Below are 15,163 nucleotides of genomic sequence, written 5' to 3'. Positions count from 1 at the left end.
TGCACACAACACGTTGTCTTGGTATGTCGAAAACATATGGCAAGTCATTTTAAAATCTGTCCATATAAGAGAAAGTCACAGCGCGGACACGACAGCCTATATTTTCCTTCAGGTTGCCATGGCAACCAGAGTTCTGCATGGAATTAATTTTTTTGAACAATTTTGAAAAAGCACCAACCAAGGATCATTCCTATGAAGTTTCATCAAAATTGTCAAAGCGGTTTAGGAGAAGAAGATGATTGTAACCAATTGTTGACACTTTTCCTTTAGGTTGCCATGTCAACCAGAGTTCTACATGGAATTAATTTCTTTGAACAATTTTGAAAAAGCACCAACTAAGGATCATTCCTATGAAGTTTCATCAAAATTGTCAAAGCAGTTTAGGAGAAGAAGATGATTATAACCAATTGTTGACATTTTCCTTTAGGTTGCCATGGCAACCGGGCCAAACAAAATTATGTGAACAAATTTAAGAGAGGTCCATGCAAGGACACTTCAAACCAAATTTGCTGAAGATCTATCAAGGGGTTCATGCGAAGAAAATGTTAAGTTTTTTTTACTAATTTTAGCTCTGGTGGCCCTTAAAAGGGGCCAAACAAAATTATTTGAAAAGACCTGACAGAGGCCCATGCTAGGATGCTTCAGACTTGAAGATCCATCAAGCAGTTAATAAGATCAAGTTGTTTAAAGGTTTTTCTATTTTTTGCTCTGGTGACCCCTAAAAGGGGCCAAACAAAACCATTTGAACAAAGTTGAGAGAGGACCATGTAAGGATGCTACATATCAAGTATGAAGTCATTCTGACCTTTACTTTCAGAGGAAAAGACGTTTAAGTGACAAGACAATGTAAAAACAAATGACCCCTGAGCAAGGCCAATTTGACCCCAGGACAATAATTTGAATACCTTTGGTGTAGGTCCACTAGGTAACACTATATACCAAATATGAAAGCTCTAGGTCTTATATTTTGGAGAAGAGGATTTTTAAAGTTTTATTATATAAAAATATTGAAAACCTAAGCCTATGAACACGGGGCGTGGCCAATTTTGACCCCAGGGCTAAAGTTTGAACAATCTTAATAGTGGTCCGATAAATAATGCTTCATACCAAATATCTAAGGCCTTCGCCTTTTGGTTTCGGAGAAGAAGATTTTATAAGTTTTCATCATATACATATATAAGGAAACCCATGACCGCCCGGGTGGGGCCATTTTTTGACCCCAGGGCCAAAGATTGAACAATATTGGTACAAGTCAACTAGATGATATATCATGCCAAATATCTAAGCTCTTGTCACTACTTGATTTTACGTGTGTATCTATATATGTATATTTGTTATTAATTGTTGTATGTGGCCCATATTGAAAATTGGTATGTGTACTAAATATGTTATCCAGTTTAAATTAAGACGTTACTTGTCTTTGTGAGTTCGGAGAAGATTTTTTAAGTTTTCACTATAACACATATAGAGAAAACCCATCAGCCCCGGGGTGTGGCCAATTTTGACCCCAGGGCCATAATTTGAACAAACTTTGTAGAGGTCCACTAGACGATGAATCATGCCAAATATCTAAGCTCTAAGCCACTTAAGTTCAGAGATGATGATTTTTGAAGTTTTCACTATCAACATATAGAGAAAACCCATGACCCCCCCCCAAGGGGGCGGGGCCAATTTTGACCCCAAGGGCCATAATTTGAACAATCTTTGTAGAGGTCCACTTGACGATGAATCATGCCAAATATCTAAGCTCTAGTCCAAGTATGTTCAGAGAAGATTTTTGAAGTTTTAACTATAAACATATAGACTAGAGAATACCCTAACCCCCCGGGGCGGGGCCAATTTTGACCCCAAGGCCATAATTTGAACAATCTTTGTAGAGGTCCACTAGACGATGAATCATGCCAAATATCTAAGCTCTAGTCCAAGTAAGTTAAGAGGAGAAGATTTCTAAAGTTTTAACTATAAACATATCAAGTATACCCATGACCCCCCGGGGCGGGGCCAATTTTGACCCCAGGGCCATAATTTGAACAATCTTTGTAGAGGTCCACTTGATGATGAATCATGCCAAATATCTAAGCTCTGGTCCAAGTAAGTTCAAAGGAGAAGATTTTTGAAGTTTTCACTATAAACATATAGAGAATACCCTAACCCCCCGGGGCGGGGCTAATTTTGACCCCAAGGCCATAATTTGAACAATCTTTGTAGAGGTCCACTAGACGATGAATCATGCCAAATATCTAAGCTCTAGTCCAAGTAAGTTAAGAGGAGAAGATTTTTGAAGTTTTAACTATAAACATATCAAGTATACCCACGACCCCCCGGGGCTGGGCCAATTTTGACTCCAAGGCCATAATTTGAACAATCTTTGTAGAGGTCCACTAGACGATGAATCATGCCAAATATCTAAGCTCTAGTCCAACTAAGTTCAAAGGAGAAGATTTTTGAAGTTTTCACTACAAACATATAGAGAAAACCCGTGACCCCCCGGGGCGGGGCCAATTTTGACCCCAAGGCCATAATATGAACAATCTTTGTAAAGGTCCACTAGACGATGAATCATGCCAAATATCTAAGCTCTAGTCTAAGTAAGTTCAGAGGAGAGGGTTTTTGAAGTTTTAACTATAAACATATAGAGCATACCCATGACCCCCCGGGGCGGGGCTAATTTTGACCCCAGGGCCATAATTTGAACAATCTTTGTAGAGGTCCACTTGACGATGAACCATGCCAAATATCTAAGCTCTAGTCCAAGTAAGTTCAGAGAAGATTTTTGAAGTTTTAACTATAAACATATAGAGAATACTCTAACCCCCCGGGGCGGGGCCAATTTTGACCCCAAGGCCATAATTTGAACAATCTTTGTAGAGGTCCACTAGACGATGAACCATGCCAAATATCTAAGCTCTAGTCCAAGTAAGTTAAGAGGAGAAGATTTCTAAAGTTTTAACTATAAACATATCAAGTATACCCATGACCCCCCGGGGCGGGGCCAATTTTGACCACAAGGCCATAATTTGAACAATCTTTGTAGAGGTCCACTTGATGATGAATCATGCCAAATATCTAAGCTCTAGTCCAACTAAGTTCAAAGGAGAAGATTTTTGAAGTTTTCACTACAAACATATAGAGAATACCCTAACCCCCCGGGGCGGGGCCAATTTTGACCCCAAGGCCATAATTTGAACAATCTTTGTAGAGGTCCACTAGACGATGAATCATGCCAAATATCTAAGCTCTAGTCCAAGTAAGTTAAGAGGAGAAGATTTTTGAAGTTTTAACTATAAACATATAGAGCATACCCATGACCCCCCGGGGCGGGGCCAATTTGACCCCAGGGCCATAATTTGAACAAACTTTGTAGAGGTCCACTAGACGATGAATCATGACAAATATCTAAGCTCTAGGCCAAGTAAGTTCAGAGGAGAAGATTTTTTAGAGAAAACCCATGACCCCCCCGGGTGGAGCCAATTTTGACCCAAGGGCCATAATTTGAACAATCTTGGTAGAGGACCATTTGGTGATCCTACCTACCATATATCAACGGCCTAAGCCTTGTGGTTTGGGAGAAGAAGATTTTTAAAGTTTTTCCTTTCCATTGCCATGGCAACCAGAGTTCTGCATGGATTTCAATTCTTTGAACAATTTTCATAGGGGAACACCCAAGGAACATTCCTGTGAAGTTTGGATGAAATTGGCTAAGCGGTTTATGAGGAGATGTCGTTTAAAGTAAAAGTTTACGGACAGACGGACGCCGGACGGACGCCAGACAAATTGTGATCACAAAAGCTCACCTTGTCACTATGTGACAGGTGAGCTAAAAATGCATTTTACTACCATTTATTGTATTCTTTGGAGCAAAACGTTATTAAATTTAAATTTAAGGTAAATTGTCTTGGATTCAAATATTCTGACCAAATCTTGCAGGTGACCCATTTTATTAATTGTTCAATACAACATGCAGGCAAGTATCCTGACCAGTTTTTATAACAACTGGATAAAAACTAGGGATGCAAACGAATGGCAAAATTGATATTCGAATATTCAGTAATTCTTTCGATCGAATATTCGAAATTCGATTACCAAAATACATATTCTGGAATAGTAGTAAACTACTATTATTATTCGCTTAAGTTAAAGCCGGGACAATTTGACCCTATTTGTCGTAGCGGCGGACCCCGATTTTCATCAAATAAGCCTTTGAAATTCGCAATTTTCAGGAAGAAAAAAACAACATTATAAACAGACAAACAACACAATCGAATAATTTCAATTCCGCTGCCTTTATATGTTTAACAATGTCAAATTAGATGGATTCCTAGTCAAATAGCGTTTTGCGCCAACGGGGGGTCTTTCCCTAGGACAAGCAGCCTTGTTCTGAGATTAATCTTTAAATTGACTAAATATAACTATGGAAAACCCAAAGCAACTCGGGAACTAGTAAAATAATAAAACGAAAATATATCTGGATTTGACTCATCCAGTGTTCAACAATAGAGGAAATATATCCTAAAACGCTATACTATACATTTACATTTTAAAGCGCGAACATTGTATCGAAACATGGAAAACAATTTAAAGCACATATATGTAACAACATTATTGTAGCACATGGCATTCATATCATCACGGAGATTTGAGCTATGCTGCCCAGCTTAATTTGCAGCCAAGACAAAACATTGTTGTTAAAGCCGATTCCTAGTCAGTTATGTAAAAGTAAGGGGACTTTTTACAGTACCCGACGATATGTCCCTTAATGACATATGACACGTGTTTAGTGTATTGTCATCACATTCACACCTCTAGCATTAGGGGTCAGTCGTTGTAAAAACAAAACAAACAAACTTTATAAACAAAAGCAGTGTTGTAGGCAAAAGGTTTTTTTATTTTCTTTATTAAGAATTAGTATCATTACACTTTCTTCCGAATATTCGAATACCGATTTTGACATTCGAATACCAAACGTTTGATCGAATATTCGAATATTCGTTTGCATCCCTAATAAAAACTATTGAATTTATGACAGAGATTTCTTTTCCCCCCATATAAGCCTCTGAAATTCCACATTTCCAGAAGAAATCCCAACAAAAACAAGAGCACCGCGAAACGGAGCATTATACGCCCGAAGAAGATTCGGCTTGAGGTCCTTTTAATGTAGTGATGATTTGTATAAAGTTATTTGAAAATCGCTTTATTAGTTACCAAGTTATGGCCCGAACATGGAGTTGCTAACGGACGAGTAACAAAGATGTGGCCCGGACACAGAATTGCTAAAGCCCCCCATGGTGATTCTAGTCTTTGAGGTATGGACCTGGAAATTGCGCGTGACACATCCTTTTAATGTAGTGATGATTTGTATAAAGTTATTTGAAAATTGCTTAATTAGTTACCAAGTTATGGCCCGGACACAGAATTGCTAACAGACGAGTTACAAAGATGTGGCCCGGACACAGAATTGCTAATGCCCCCCCCCCCCATGGTGATTCTAGTCTTTGAGTTATGGCCTGGACATGGAATTGCTAACGTTCCCCCCATGGTGATTCTAGACTTTGAGGTATGGAACTGGAAATTCCATGTGACACATCGTTTTAATGTAATGATGCTTTGTATAAAGTTATATGAAAATGATTTTATTAGTGACCAAGTTGTGGCCCGGACACGGATTTGCTAACACCCCCCCATGGTGATTCTAGTCTTTGAGGTATGGACCTGGAAATTGCGCGTGACACATCCTTTTAATGTAGTGATGATTTGTATAAAGTTATTTGAAAATCGCTTTATTAGTTACCAAGTTATGGCCCGGACACGGAATTGCTAACGGACGAGTAACAAAGATGTGGCCCGGACACAGAATTGCTAACGCCCCCCCATTGGTGATTCTAGTCTTTGAGTTATGGCCTGGACATGGAATTGCTAACGTCCCCCCCATGGTGATTCTAGACTGAGGTATGGACCTGGAAATTCCATGTGACACATCCTTTTAATGTAGTGATGATTTGTATAAAGTTATTTGAAAATCACTTTATTAGTAACAAAGATGTGGCCCGGACACAGAATTGCTAACGCCCCCCATGGTGATTCTAGTGTTTGAGGTATGGACCTGGAAATTGCGCGCGACACATCCTTTTAATGTAATGATGCTTTGTATAAAGTTATTTGAAAATGACTTTATTAGTGACCAAGTTGTGGCCCGGACACGGATTTGCTAACGCATCCCCATGGTGATTCTAGTCTTTGAGGTATGGACCTGGAAATTGCGCGCGACACATCCTTTTAATGTAGTAATGATTTGTATAAAGTTATTTGAAAATCGCTTTATTAGTTACCAAGTTATGGCCCGGAAACAGAATTGCTAACGCCCCCCCATGGTGATTCTAGTCTTTGAGGTATGGACCTGGAAATTGCGCGCGACACATCCTTTTAATGTAATGATGCTTTGTATAAAGTTATTTGAAAATGACTTTATTAGTGACAAAGTTGTAATGCCCCCCATGGTGATTCTAGTCTTTGAGGTATGGCCCTGGAAATTGCGCGCGACACATCCTTTTAATGTTATGATGCTTTGTATAAAGTTATTTGAAAATGACTTTATTAGTGACAAAGTTGTGGCCCGGAAACAGAATTGCTAACGCCCTCCCATGGTGATTCTAGTCTTTGAGGTATGGACTTGGAAAATGCGAGCGACACATCCTTTTAATGTAATGATGCTTTATATAAAGTTATTTGAAAATGACTTTATTAGTGACAAAGTTGTAATGCCCCCCATGGTGATTCTAGTCTTTGAGGTATGGACCTGGAAATTGCGCGCGACACATCCTTTTAATGTAGTGATGATTTGTATAAAGTTATTTGAAAATCGCTTTATTAGTTACCAAGTTATGGCCCGGACACGGAATTGCTAACGGACGGACAGACGATGGAGGCCATAACATAATACGACCCTTCGGGCGTATAAAAAGCAATACATTTTGAAAGAACAAAATCAAATAATTTCAATTCTACTCTGTACTTATATGTAAACAGGTCGAAGTGCAATTGGCTAAGATAGTAAATTCCCAGTTGAATGACTTCATGCACCATCGCAGGGCCTTTGTTTCTGTTAGACGATCCAAAATAGTCGCCAAGTATTGCCTCACACAATACAGTTACTTTTCAAAGCACCAGCATTTCATCAAAACATGGAAAACAGTTTATAGCCCATATATTTCATATCAAAGCGGCGATTTAAGTGATAGTGCACAGGTAAATTTTTGTGATGGCCGATTCCTTAAATCCTCAATTGGCATGGCCATTTAAATGAACAGAATATAATTGAAATTTGCTTGATGCCACTTGTTTAATAGCCATCTATTGTAAAATTAAGGGGACTTTATATTACCCGATGATGAGAACCTAATTGGTATATGACGTCCGTGCATTGTATAGTCATCGTGTTCCTCTGGCATTAGGGGCAAATCCATGTTAAAACAAACTTTATACACAACAGCATAGTTGCAGACAAAAGGTTTACCGGGTATTATTTTATTTATTAAACACAACCACAACAAATATTCGAATACCAATTGTGATATTGTGATATTTGAATACCAAATGTTGATAGAATATTTGTTAGCATCCCTACTGTCAAGTGTGTAAAGAAAAAGTTTGAAATATGTTTTTAATTTTATTGTATTTTCACATTCTTTTATGACAATTTTGATAGTGATAAAGACTCCAGAACCTATGATATTAATATCATTAATACTCTTATCACCAAAAGAATTAACAGAAATACAAACAATTTGACAATATAAAAATATCAGGGTTAAAATAGTTTATATGCTCACAGCCAAGGTTAAAGCATATTTATTTATATTTGCAAGTTGATACTTTTATTTCTGGCATTTCAAAAGCATTCAATTGAATTTCTTGATCTCACAATATTTTTTCTTACCCTTGTTGCTAAAATGGTGAATACTTCCTGTATATATATAGTTCAGGAAATAAATGACTATGAATGACATCATGCATCACTGTTTGTCGACAGCATTACATTACATTCTACAAATTATCAATTACAGTTCCATCTGTTTCCATTAGCATTTCATTATCAATGTATTGAGAGCCTGTTGCACTACCATTTTGAAACAAAGTCTCCGATTGGTCAGTTTCTTGTGTAGTATCTATTGCACTTCCTGGTTGGCTAGCATCATCTTGGTCCTCGATTTCAATTGGTTGAGATTCATCAGTGCCAATTACAGACTCTACTGATATGCCCATGGCTTTCCGGATCCCTCGCAAGCTTGCAATATCTTGGGGAAGAGCCTGAAAAAATCCCAACAATTATTAAAATCTTCATTCTTCCTACTAACTATAACATTCTTCAGTTTCATTGCATACTAGTCTTAAAAATGATTTATTAATAAGTATTACTGCATCATTTCTGAGATTATCTACATTTTTCTTTAGGAATATCATGTTTTTCTCAAGATTTAAACCACTTTTTTATGTATCAATAAATTCTTGTCTTAAGTCAAGAAACCATACAATCTTTCATTGTATATGAGTAATGGAAATCTTATACATTCACTGCTCATCACAAAAAGGTATGCTTTGATACCTTTAATAAAAGTAAGAGTGTCCAAAATCTCTGACAGTGTAATGTTAGTTTAGAACAACAATAGTAATAATGATGACTTACCTCCTTTGCTAAGCCTGTCAACTCTGTGGTGACCTTCTCGGCTGAAATTTAAAGAAAGGTCATAGTCAGAATTACAGTCAGTTGAACCACAAGTAGCATTAATATGTTTAATTTTACATAGTACCTTCAAGCTTTCATCTGCTGTACACAATTATGCTTTTATAAATGACTTGAACATTATAAAACAAGACCTATTGTTCATCCATCTAAGATGTGTTTGTACATTACCACGCAAATACGTGTAATATGTTTAAACATGTTTTGGCATGACATTTACTATGAACCATAGCTGCTAGGACACCATAGCAAATTCTAATTTGAGGAGTGACCTTAACTCCATCAAAATGGTAGTTTGTCAACAAAGTCAAACTTATACAGTATTTTATGGTGTTTCATGTGAAGAAAAAATTATTTCAAGCTGACAACCCAGATATAAGCTATCTGGACACCTTTTTTAAAGCCCAAATTCTAAATCTTAGAGATATTGTCAGAACACCATATTTTTGGCAAATTCTATGTTGAAAAGGGACCATTTCTCTGTCAAAAATTGTTAGTTTGTAACAAAATATGAACTTGACCTTTATTTTAAGGTGTCAAACACGTGTATCAATTATGGTCTAAATCCGTCTATGCCTTCAAAAGCTTTTCGTCAGGACAAAACCAACAGGCTAACCAATCATACCAGATAACTCCTATATATCCTAGAAACTTGTATTTAGTGGGGTTTTAAAAAACAATAAAGAAAACCATTCCCAAGAAAGAATCTTCAAGTTACCGAGTTGTTTTTCTGAGTCTCCGGGTCCAGGGATGTTGGTGAGGTGGGGCGGGGGTTTCTGTGAGAGACGCTCATGCTGGCTGGCCTGTAGATCCTTCAGGAGTTCTGCAGTCTTGTTCAGGCGATCCTGAATCTCGGAATTCACATCTGCAGACTTAGCTGAAATGTATTTGAAGACGTTATGCTATTGTAGCCAAGATATATAACCATAAATTCAGTTCCAAAATTAAGAGTAATACTGTGTGTTTTTTTCACGTTATTTTCCTGAAAATATTATTCAAACCAAGTTGTGATGATTTTAGTAACAATGGTGAAACTATTTGAATGCATATGTACAAATATTTGTTTTTGACAAATACACGCCAGCTCATTAAATAGATTTAATGCTTACACAGATTGCTCTAAAGTTAATAATGACGCCATTCCCTCATATTTACACAAAAATTGGTGTGATTTTTTAATATTATATTTTTAGAATTTTATGTCATTTTAAAGGTTGCAAGGTTGAAAGTTTGCCATGTTAATACTACATTCACTATAAAGTCTTCTGAGCAATATTTTCCTATATAATGTTCTGTAAAATAAGCATTTTAGTAATGAAACACTATATTTTTAGTATACATAAATTTCAATCATTCACCCATGTAAATGAGTTTTTAGTATAAGATACATCAAATTGATTGTTTCTTCACAACTCAAAATATGACTTTGGTGCCAAACTCTTATTTGATAAATTGATCATCTTATGGAAACAATCCTTTCTATCAAATTACCTGTATTTTCTTGTGATTCCACTTCATCTGTCAATCCCTGAACCTCGGACATCCTCTGAAAGTATATTGAGACAAGATATGATAAACAAGATTTTTAACAAATCATGCACTATGGTCATATCTACATGTTTAAGACAACCTTGCCTTAGTAAGATCAATGGTCAGATCACACATTTTTCACCAAGGTGTCCTTCATTCAATTTTTGACCTAGGGACATGTGACTGGTTGGTGGTTTCCACCAGTTCCCAAACATAAGACCATACTCTCATTTAACATAATGCCAACATAAGTGTTTAATAGTATATTAAGATTCATGTGAATAAAAATGAATACCTTTAAATAATTGTTTTTGTTAAGTCATGCATAAACCTAATTGTATGAGAAGGCCGAGAGTCCCTGACAAATTTCCAAGCTAGGGATTTCTATTTTGGACTGTTCATCACTGGATCCCCAAAATAAACTGTATTTTAGTGTTAACCATTATCACGGGGCCCAATATGATTACCAGAAGTTTTTCAACAGAGAGGGTAAAATTTCCTAGAAAATACCCTGGACACCGATGAAATCAATGGAGCTACTGTAGGCTTTTTTTTCGCCAGCATCTAGATTTGCATAATGCTGGTCTTTTAATCATTTAATTGACCAGAGAAATGGATTATATTTTTTTTTTCAATAATTAACAGCACAAAGAAACATGGTTATATAATACAATGGATGTCTTTGATGACCTCTTGACAAATGACCTAAAGAGTGACTCAGCATTAAATAATAACAAACCTTTTCTAATGCTGCCTTTTCTTCATCATCCTGTTTTCTCAACTGAAATGAGAAATGTAGCAAAACTTACATTATTGGTTGTATGTTAATGTACTATATAAGCACTACCAGTATCACAATACTAATACTGAAAATTGGGGTATTTTTCGGTGTGTAGGCTAAATCTTATATTGATTTTTTTCACTAAGATTAGTTTAGTTTAAACATATTTATTTTACAACGATTTTTAAGATTGACTCAATGACCTAAGATTAGTCCATGCTTAATGATTTGAGAGCAAGGGTGAACACATGTATGTGCTGATCATGCTAGAGTGTCCTATCTTATCTCTTTACATAAAATAATTCACCTCTTTGATTTGTTGCATAGTAGCTGTGTGCTGGCCTTTAGTCAAAACGTCCAACAAGCGATCCACGATCTTCGTACAGTCTTCCTCAGCATCCTCCACAAACTTCTGAACACTGCATAAACATGATAGAATGTTATTAACAGTGCTAATGGATAATATTGCTATTTTGTTCATTCCATTATTTTCATTAAAAAGGGGCATCAACTTACTTCACATATGTACACTACATTAACACCATATTTAGATTCATGTATTTTAAGTGCTTCTTTTTAGTTATAGTCATTTTAAAGTTCTTGCATGAAAAAATGATAACGGCAGCAATACTTTCCCAATTAGTCAACTTCTTTTCGTCAGCTAGACACCATATGGTGACATGTCAACCCCGTAAAAACAGCCTGACACTGACATAATGCACTTTCTTGCAAATGCAACACAGAATAACATGGAGCTAAACAATACAGTATGTGGAACCTGCAACACTAAGCCTCATCCTGGTGAACCTCTATGGTAAGATTTTTGAAAATCATACAATGCATGGTAAAAATACAGCCTGAACAGGGTTCAGTCCAGACCAATCCTATCAACAGTATTCATTTTGACATTTATCCTCAAAGTACCGGTGCGACCTTGACTTTTGAGGTACAGACCTGGAACTAGTATTGGACAAGCCACTTTGTTGTCATAAACATTCATTTTAAGTTTCTTGGAAATCTAGTAATGCTTTGTTAAGAGGCAACCCAGTGTTTACAAGAGTACCTTTGACCTCTAAATGTGACCTTGAAGTTTGAGGTACAGACCTGGGACCTTCTTGGTAAATCCTATAATGCCTGGTCAAGATACAGCTCAGACAAGGATTATTTCAACCTTTGACCTTTAAGGTACTGATCAGGGTCCTGTGTGTATCAGGGGTGTAGAAATTAATTCAAGTAGCAGGGAATATCCTAAAAGTAGGCGGGGGGTCTGGGTGTCCTCCCTCTGTTAGGGTCAAGGGGGCAACGCCCCTTGTGGGATGAATTTAAGCCTTTTTAACCAAACATTCTAGTCTTCTGGTGCATGTTTATTTTGTAATAGGGAACCTTAACATAAATGTACTATAATATGTAATGAACCAAACTACTGTCAAATTCAGATTCAGGATAATATTATAACATTCCAGACCACATGCCTTGACATTTGCTAGCTATTCCCTCCTAATAATAATATGTAATTTCTTCTCTACAAATTATATACTTTCCGCCACTGAATCACTATTAACCTCTAAAAACTAAACATCTAACTTCATTTTCTGTGGTTCTAGATATTTCACCAGCAGTGCGTTCAGTCAGGCGAGCGTTTACAAAATGCTCGCAAACGTTTAGTTTTGTATCCCTGTTGCAACGCAGCGCATACACGTTAAGCGGGAAACCAAATAGCGAACGTTCGCCGCAAACATCTTTACTGAACGCGCTGCTGCAGCTAACTTATTCCATTTTAATAACCAAAAGAAATATCTGGACACTTTGTGACATTTAAAGCGTACTAAATTTCACCCAACGTACATGTAAAATTCATCAAAATAATGGATTATTTTTAGCCGTGACATCACCGCAAGCTTGTTCATTTTGTTTACACTTGGTTAAGTTTAACACGCGTATATAAAATTTACTGTTGCGTAAATGGTAATAGGACTAACAGAAGGCCAGACACGCTCATGTTGCATACTTACTACGCTTTTTTGTGTCTGGAAAAAAATATTTATTTCACCCTCCATTGCTTCGCAAATCATTAATTTCAAAACATCCGCAGAGGAGATGCGACTAATAAGGTCATGTATCGAGCTATTGTTATTGTATTCGGAACACTGGGAAACCCAAACCTAATACTTGAAAAACATCCCAGAGGGGGATGCGACTAATGACGTCACTTATCGAGCTAATGCTGTATTGTAGTCAGAACGCGCGGAAAGCAAAATAAACAATACCAACAATCAAGGTTTTAAACGGATGTAAACAGAACAGCCATGACAAAAAATAACAGATTTTATTTTTGTTGATGCGAGGAAATTAGCCGGGTGGAGATGCTAAAGTAACCGGGTTATTTTACCGGCTCCCGGCCCATTTCTACACCCCTGGTGTATCCTGGCAAGTTTTATAAAAATTCAGGTTCAGAGGGACAAATGGATGTACTTGGAAAAGCCGTCGTGACAACTATGTCTTGCTCACCCCAAGCTGGCTTTACAAAACCAAATGAACTATTTAACATGATTTTTAGAATATCTGCTTAGTTATTTGGCCAAAAACAGTCGTATATTGGCTCAACTATAAAATAACTAGGCAAACAGAGCCAAGCATGTACAGTATTTGTGATGTTTTTCACAAGTTAAATACCTCTGAGAGTACTGCAACCCAGCCTCATCACCATAAGTTGACAAAAGCAGATCCGACTCCTCTTTTGAAATATTTGCGAATGATGTGTCGTAGGTTGGTGCATGACTGCTGAAAGGGCCATAAGTCAGGTAGCTGACTGAAATCATTATAAAGACAATAATCAGTGATGTGTCGTAGGTTGGTGCATGACTGCTGAAAGGGCCATAAGTCAGGTAGCTGACTGAAATCATTATAAAGACAATAATCAGTGATGTGTCGTAGGTTGGTGCATGACTGCTGAAAGGGCCATAAGTCAGGTAGCTGACTGAAATCATTATAAAGACAATAATCAGATATGTAATAGTGTTCACATCATTTAACTAATAACACTTTTTGCTGGTATAATTTTTTTGTATACTGATGCATGCAGGTTCTTGTTTATAAAGCCGAAGATATTGAGATGATAACTTTCATCAATGTTTTAGTAATCAAAACTTAATTAATAAAGAGCAATACGTGTGATAACTCACTCTGGCTAGCCCTGTTGCGTTTATCCTCCTTAAAACCCGCAATAGAGCCGGTTCCTGTCGTTAGCTTGCCTGTCAATGCACCAAGTGAAATGATCCTCTCATTCTCTCCAACTGAAATCAAAATTAACTTATTTTCTTAACAAATAGTCTTACTGGATTTTGATGAAACAACTTTGTCTATCTTTCAGCATTGTAAGCTGAAGACATGGCTGGTTCATTTATTTTCACTGGCATTGCCCTGTGCAGATATTGTAGACCTTAGCCTGCACTAAATCTTCCAAAATTGTGCTTTTTTAGTATCAGCAGCTCGAGACAAGCACGGCTGGCAAATTTACATTTATTTTGTTATTTCTATGTTCCTGCAGTTATGAAAATAAAGGGGTAAGCACAAGAATGATGTAGCGTAAGAGTACTGTTAAGTGAATGCCAATACTATTTTTTTTTCTTCAGTCAAACAAGGGGCATGACTTACAGCTACAGCTATGGGCTCTGCTGCATATGTTCATGATGCAATATGTACCAAGCCTCATTTGAATATCTTCAGTTTAGGCCAGAGTAACATCTCAAATGAACTTTTTTTAGTATCAGTACCTCAAGACTAGCAACCATCTTTTTGATAATGCTTCATTCTGACATTGTAAAAACACTTAAGGATTCAGCATGAAACTGATGTAACTCCGTATGTACGTCCCTCTTGTGTCAAGCATATGATATACAGAAGTCAGGAGTGATGGAACTAGCTATACAGAAGACAAGAGTGACGGGACATGTTGTACAGAGGTCAAGAGTGATAAATCCCATTGAAAATACATAAATGTGAGATATTCTTGCGCTCACTCCCAGTTTGTGTTTTTGTGCCTTTTACCCTTTTGTCTTTTATCAAATTACAGCGTCATCTAAGGCCTCTCTTGTTGTTCAATGAATTCCCCATCA

General features: G+C 37.0%; 1 protein-coding gene across 1 annotated transcript in view; it reads right to left on the bottom strand.

The window, feature by feature from the left end:
- Positions 1-7,650: 7,650 nt before the first annotated feature.
- The window catches only part of LOC128242780 (bromodomain-containing protein 7-like), an 18,763-nt gene continuing 11,250 nt past the window's right edge, over positions 7,651-15,163 (bottom strand). The window contains exons 9-16 of the mRNA XM_052960104.1: positions 14,231-14,341; positions 13,722-13,857; positions 11,356-11,467; positions 11,007-11,048; positions 10,229-10,283; positions 9,456-9,614; positions 8,681-8,721; positions 7,651-8,304 (exon numbers count right to left, since the gene is read on the bottom strand). Of these exons, the coding sequence (XP_052816064.1) occupies positions 8,041-8,304; positions 8,681-8,721; positions 9,456-9,614; positions 10,229-10,283; positions 11,007-11,048; positions 11,356-11,467; positions 13,722-13,857; positions 14,231-14,341 (920 nt within the window). The 3' untranslated portion in view covers positions 7,651-8,040. The remainder of the gene's footprint in view (positions 8,305-8,680; positions 8,722-9,455; positions 9,615-10,228; positions 10,284-11,006; positions 11,049-11,355; positions 11,468-13,721; positions 13,858-14,230; positions 14,342-15,163) is intronic.

This window comes from Mya arenaria, chromosome 8 (genome assembly GCF_026914265.1).
Source record: "Mya arenaria isolate MELC-2E11 chromosome 8, ASM2691426v1".
NCBI classification, from domain to species: Eukaryota; Metazoa; Mollusca; class Bivalvia; order Myida; family Myidae; genus Mya; species Mya arenaria.
Note: the sequence above shows the minus strand (reverse complement) of the source record. Positions and strands in the feature narration are given on the sequence as shown.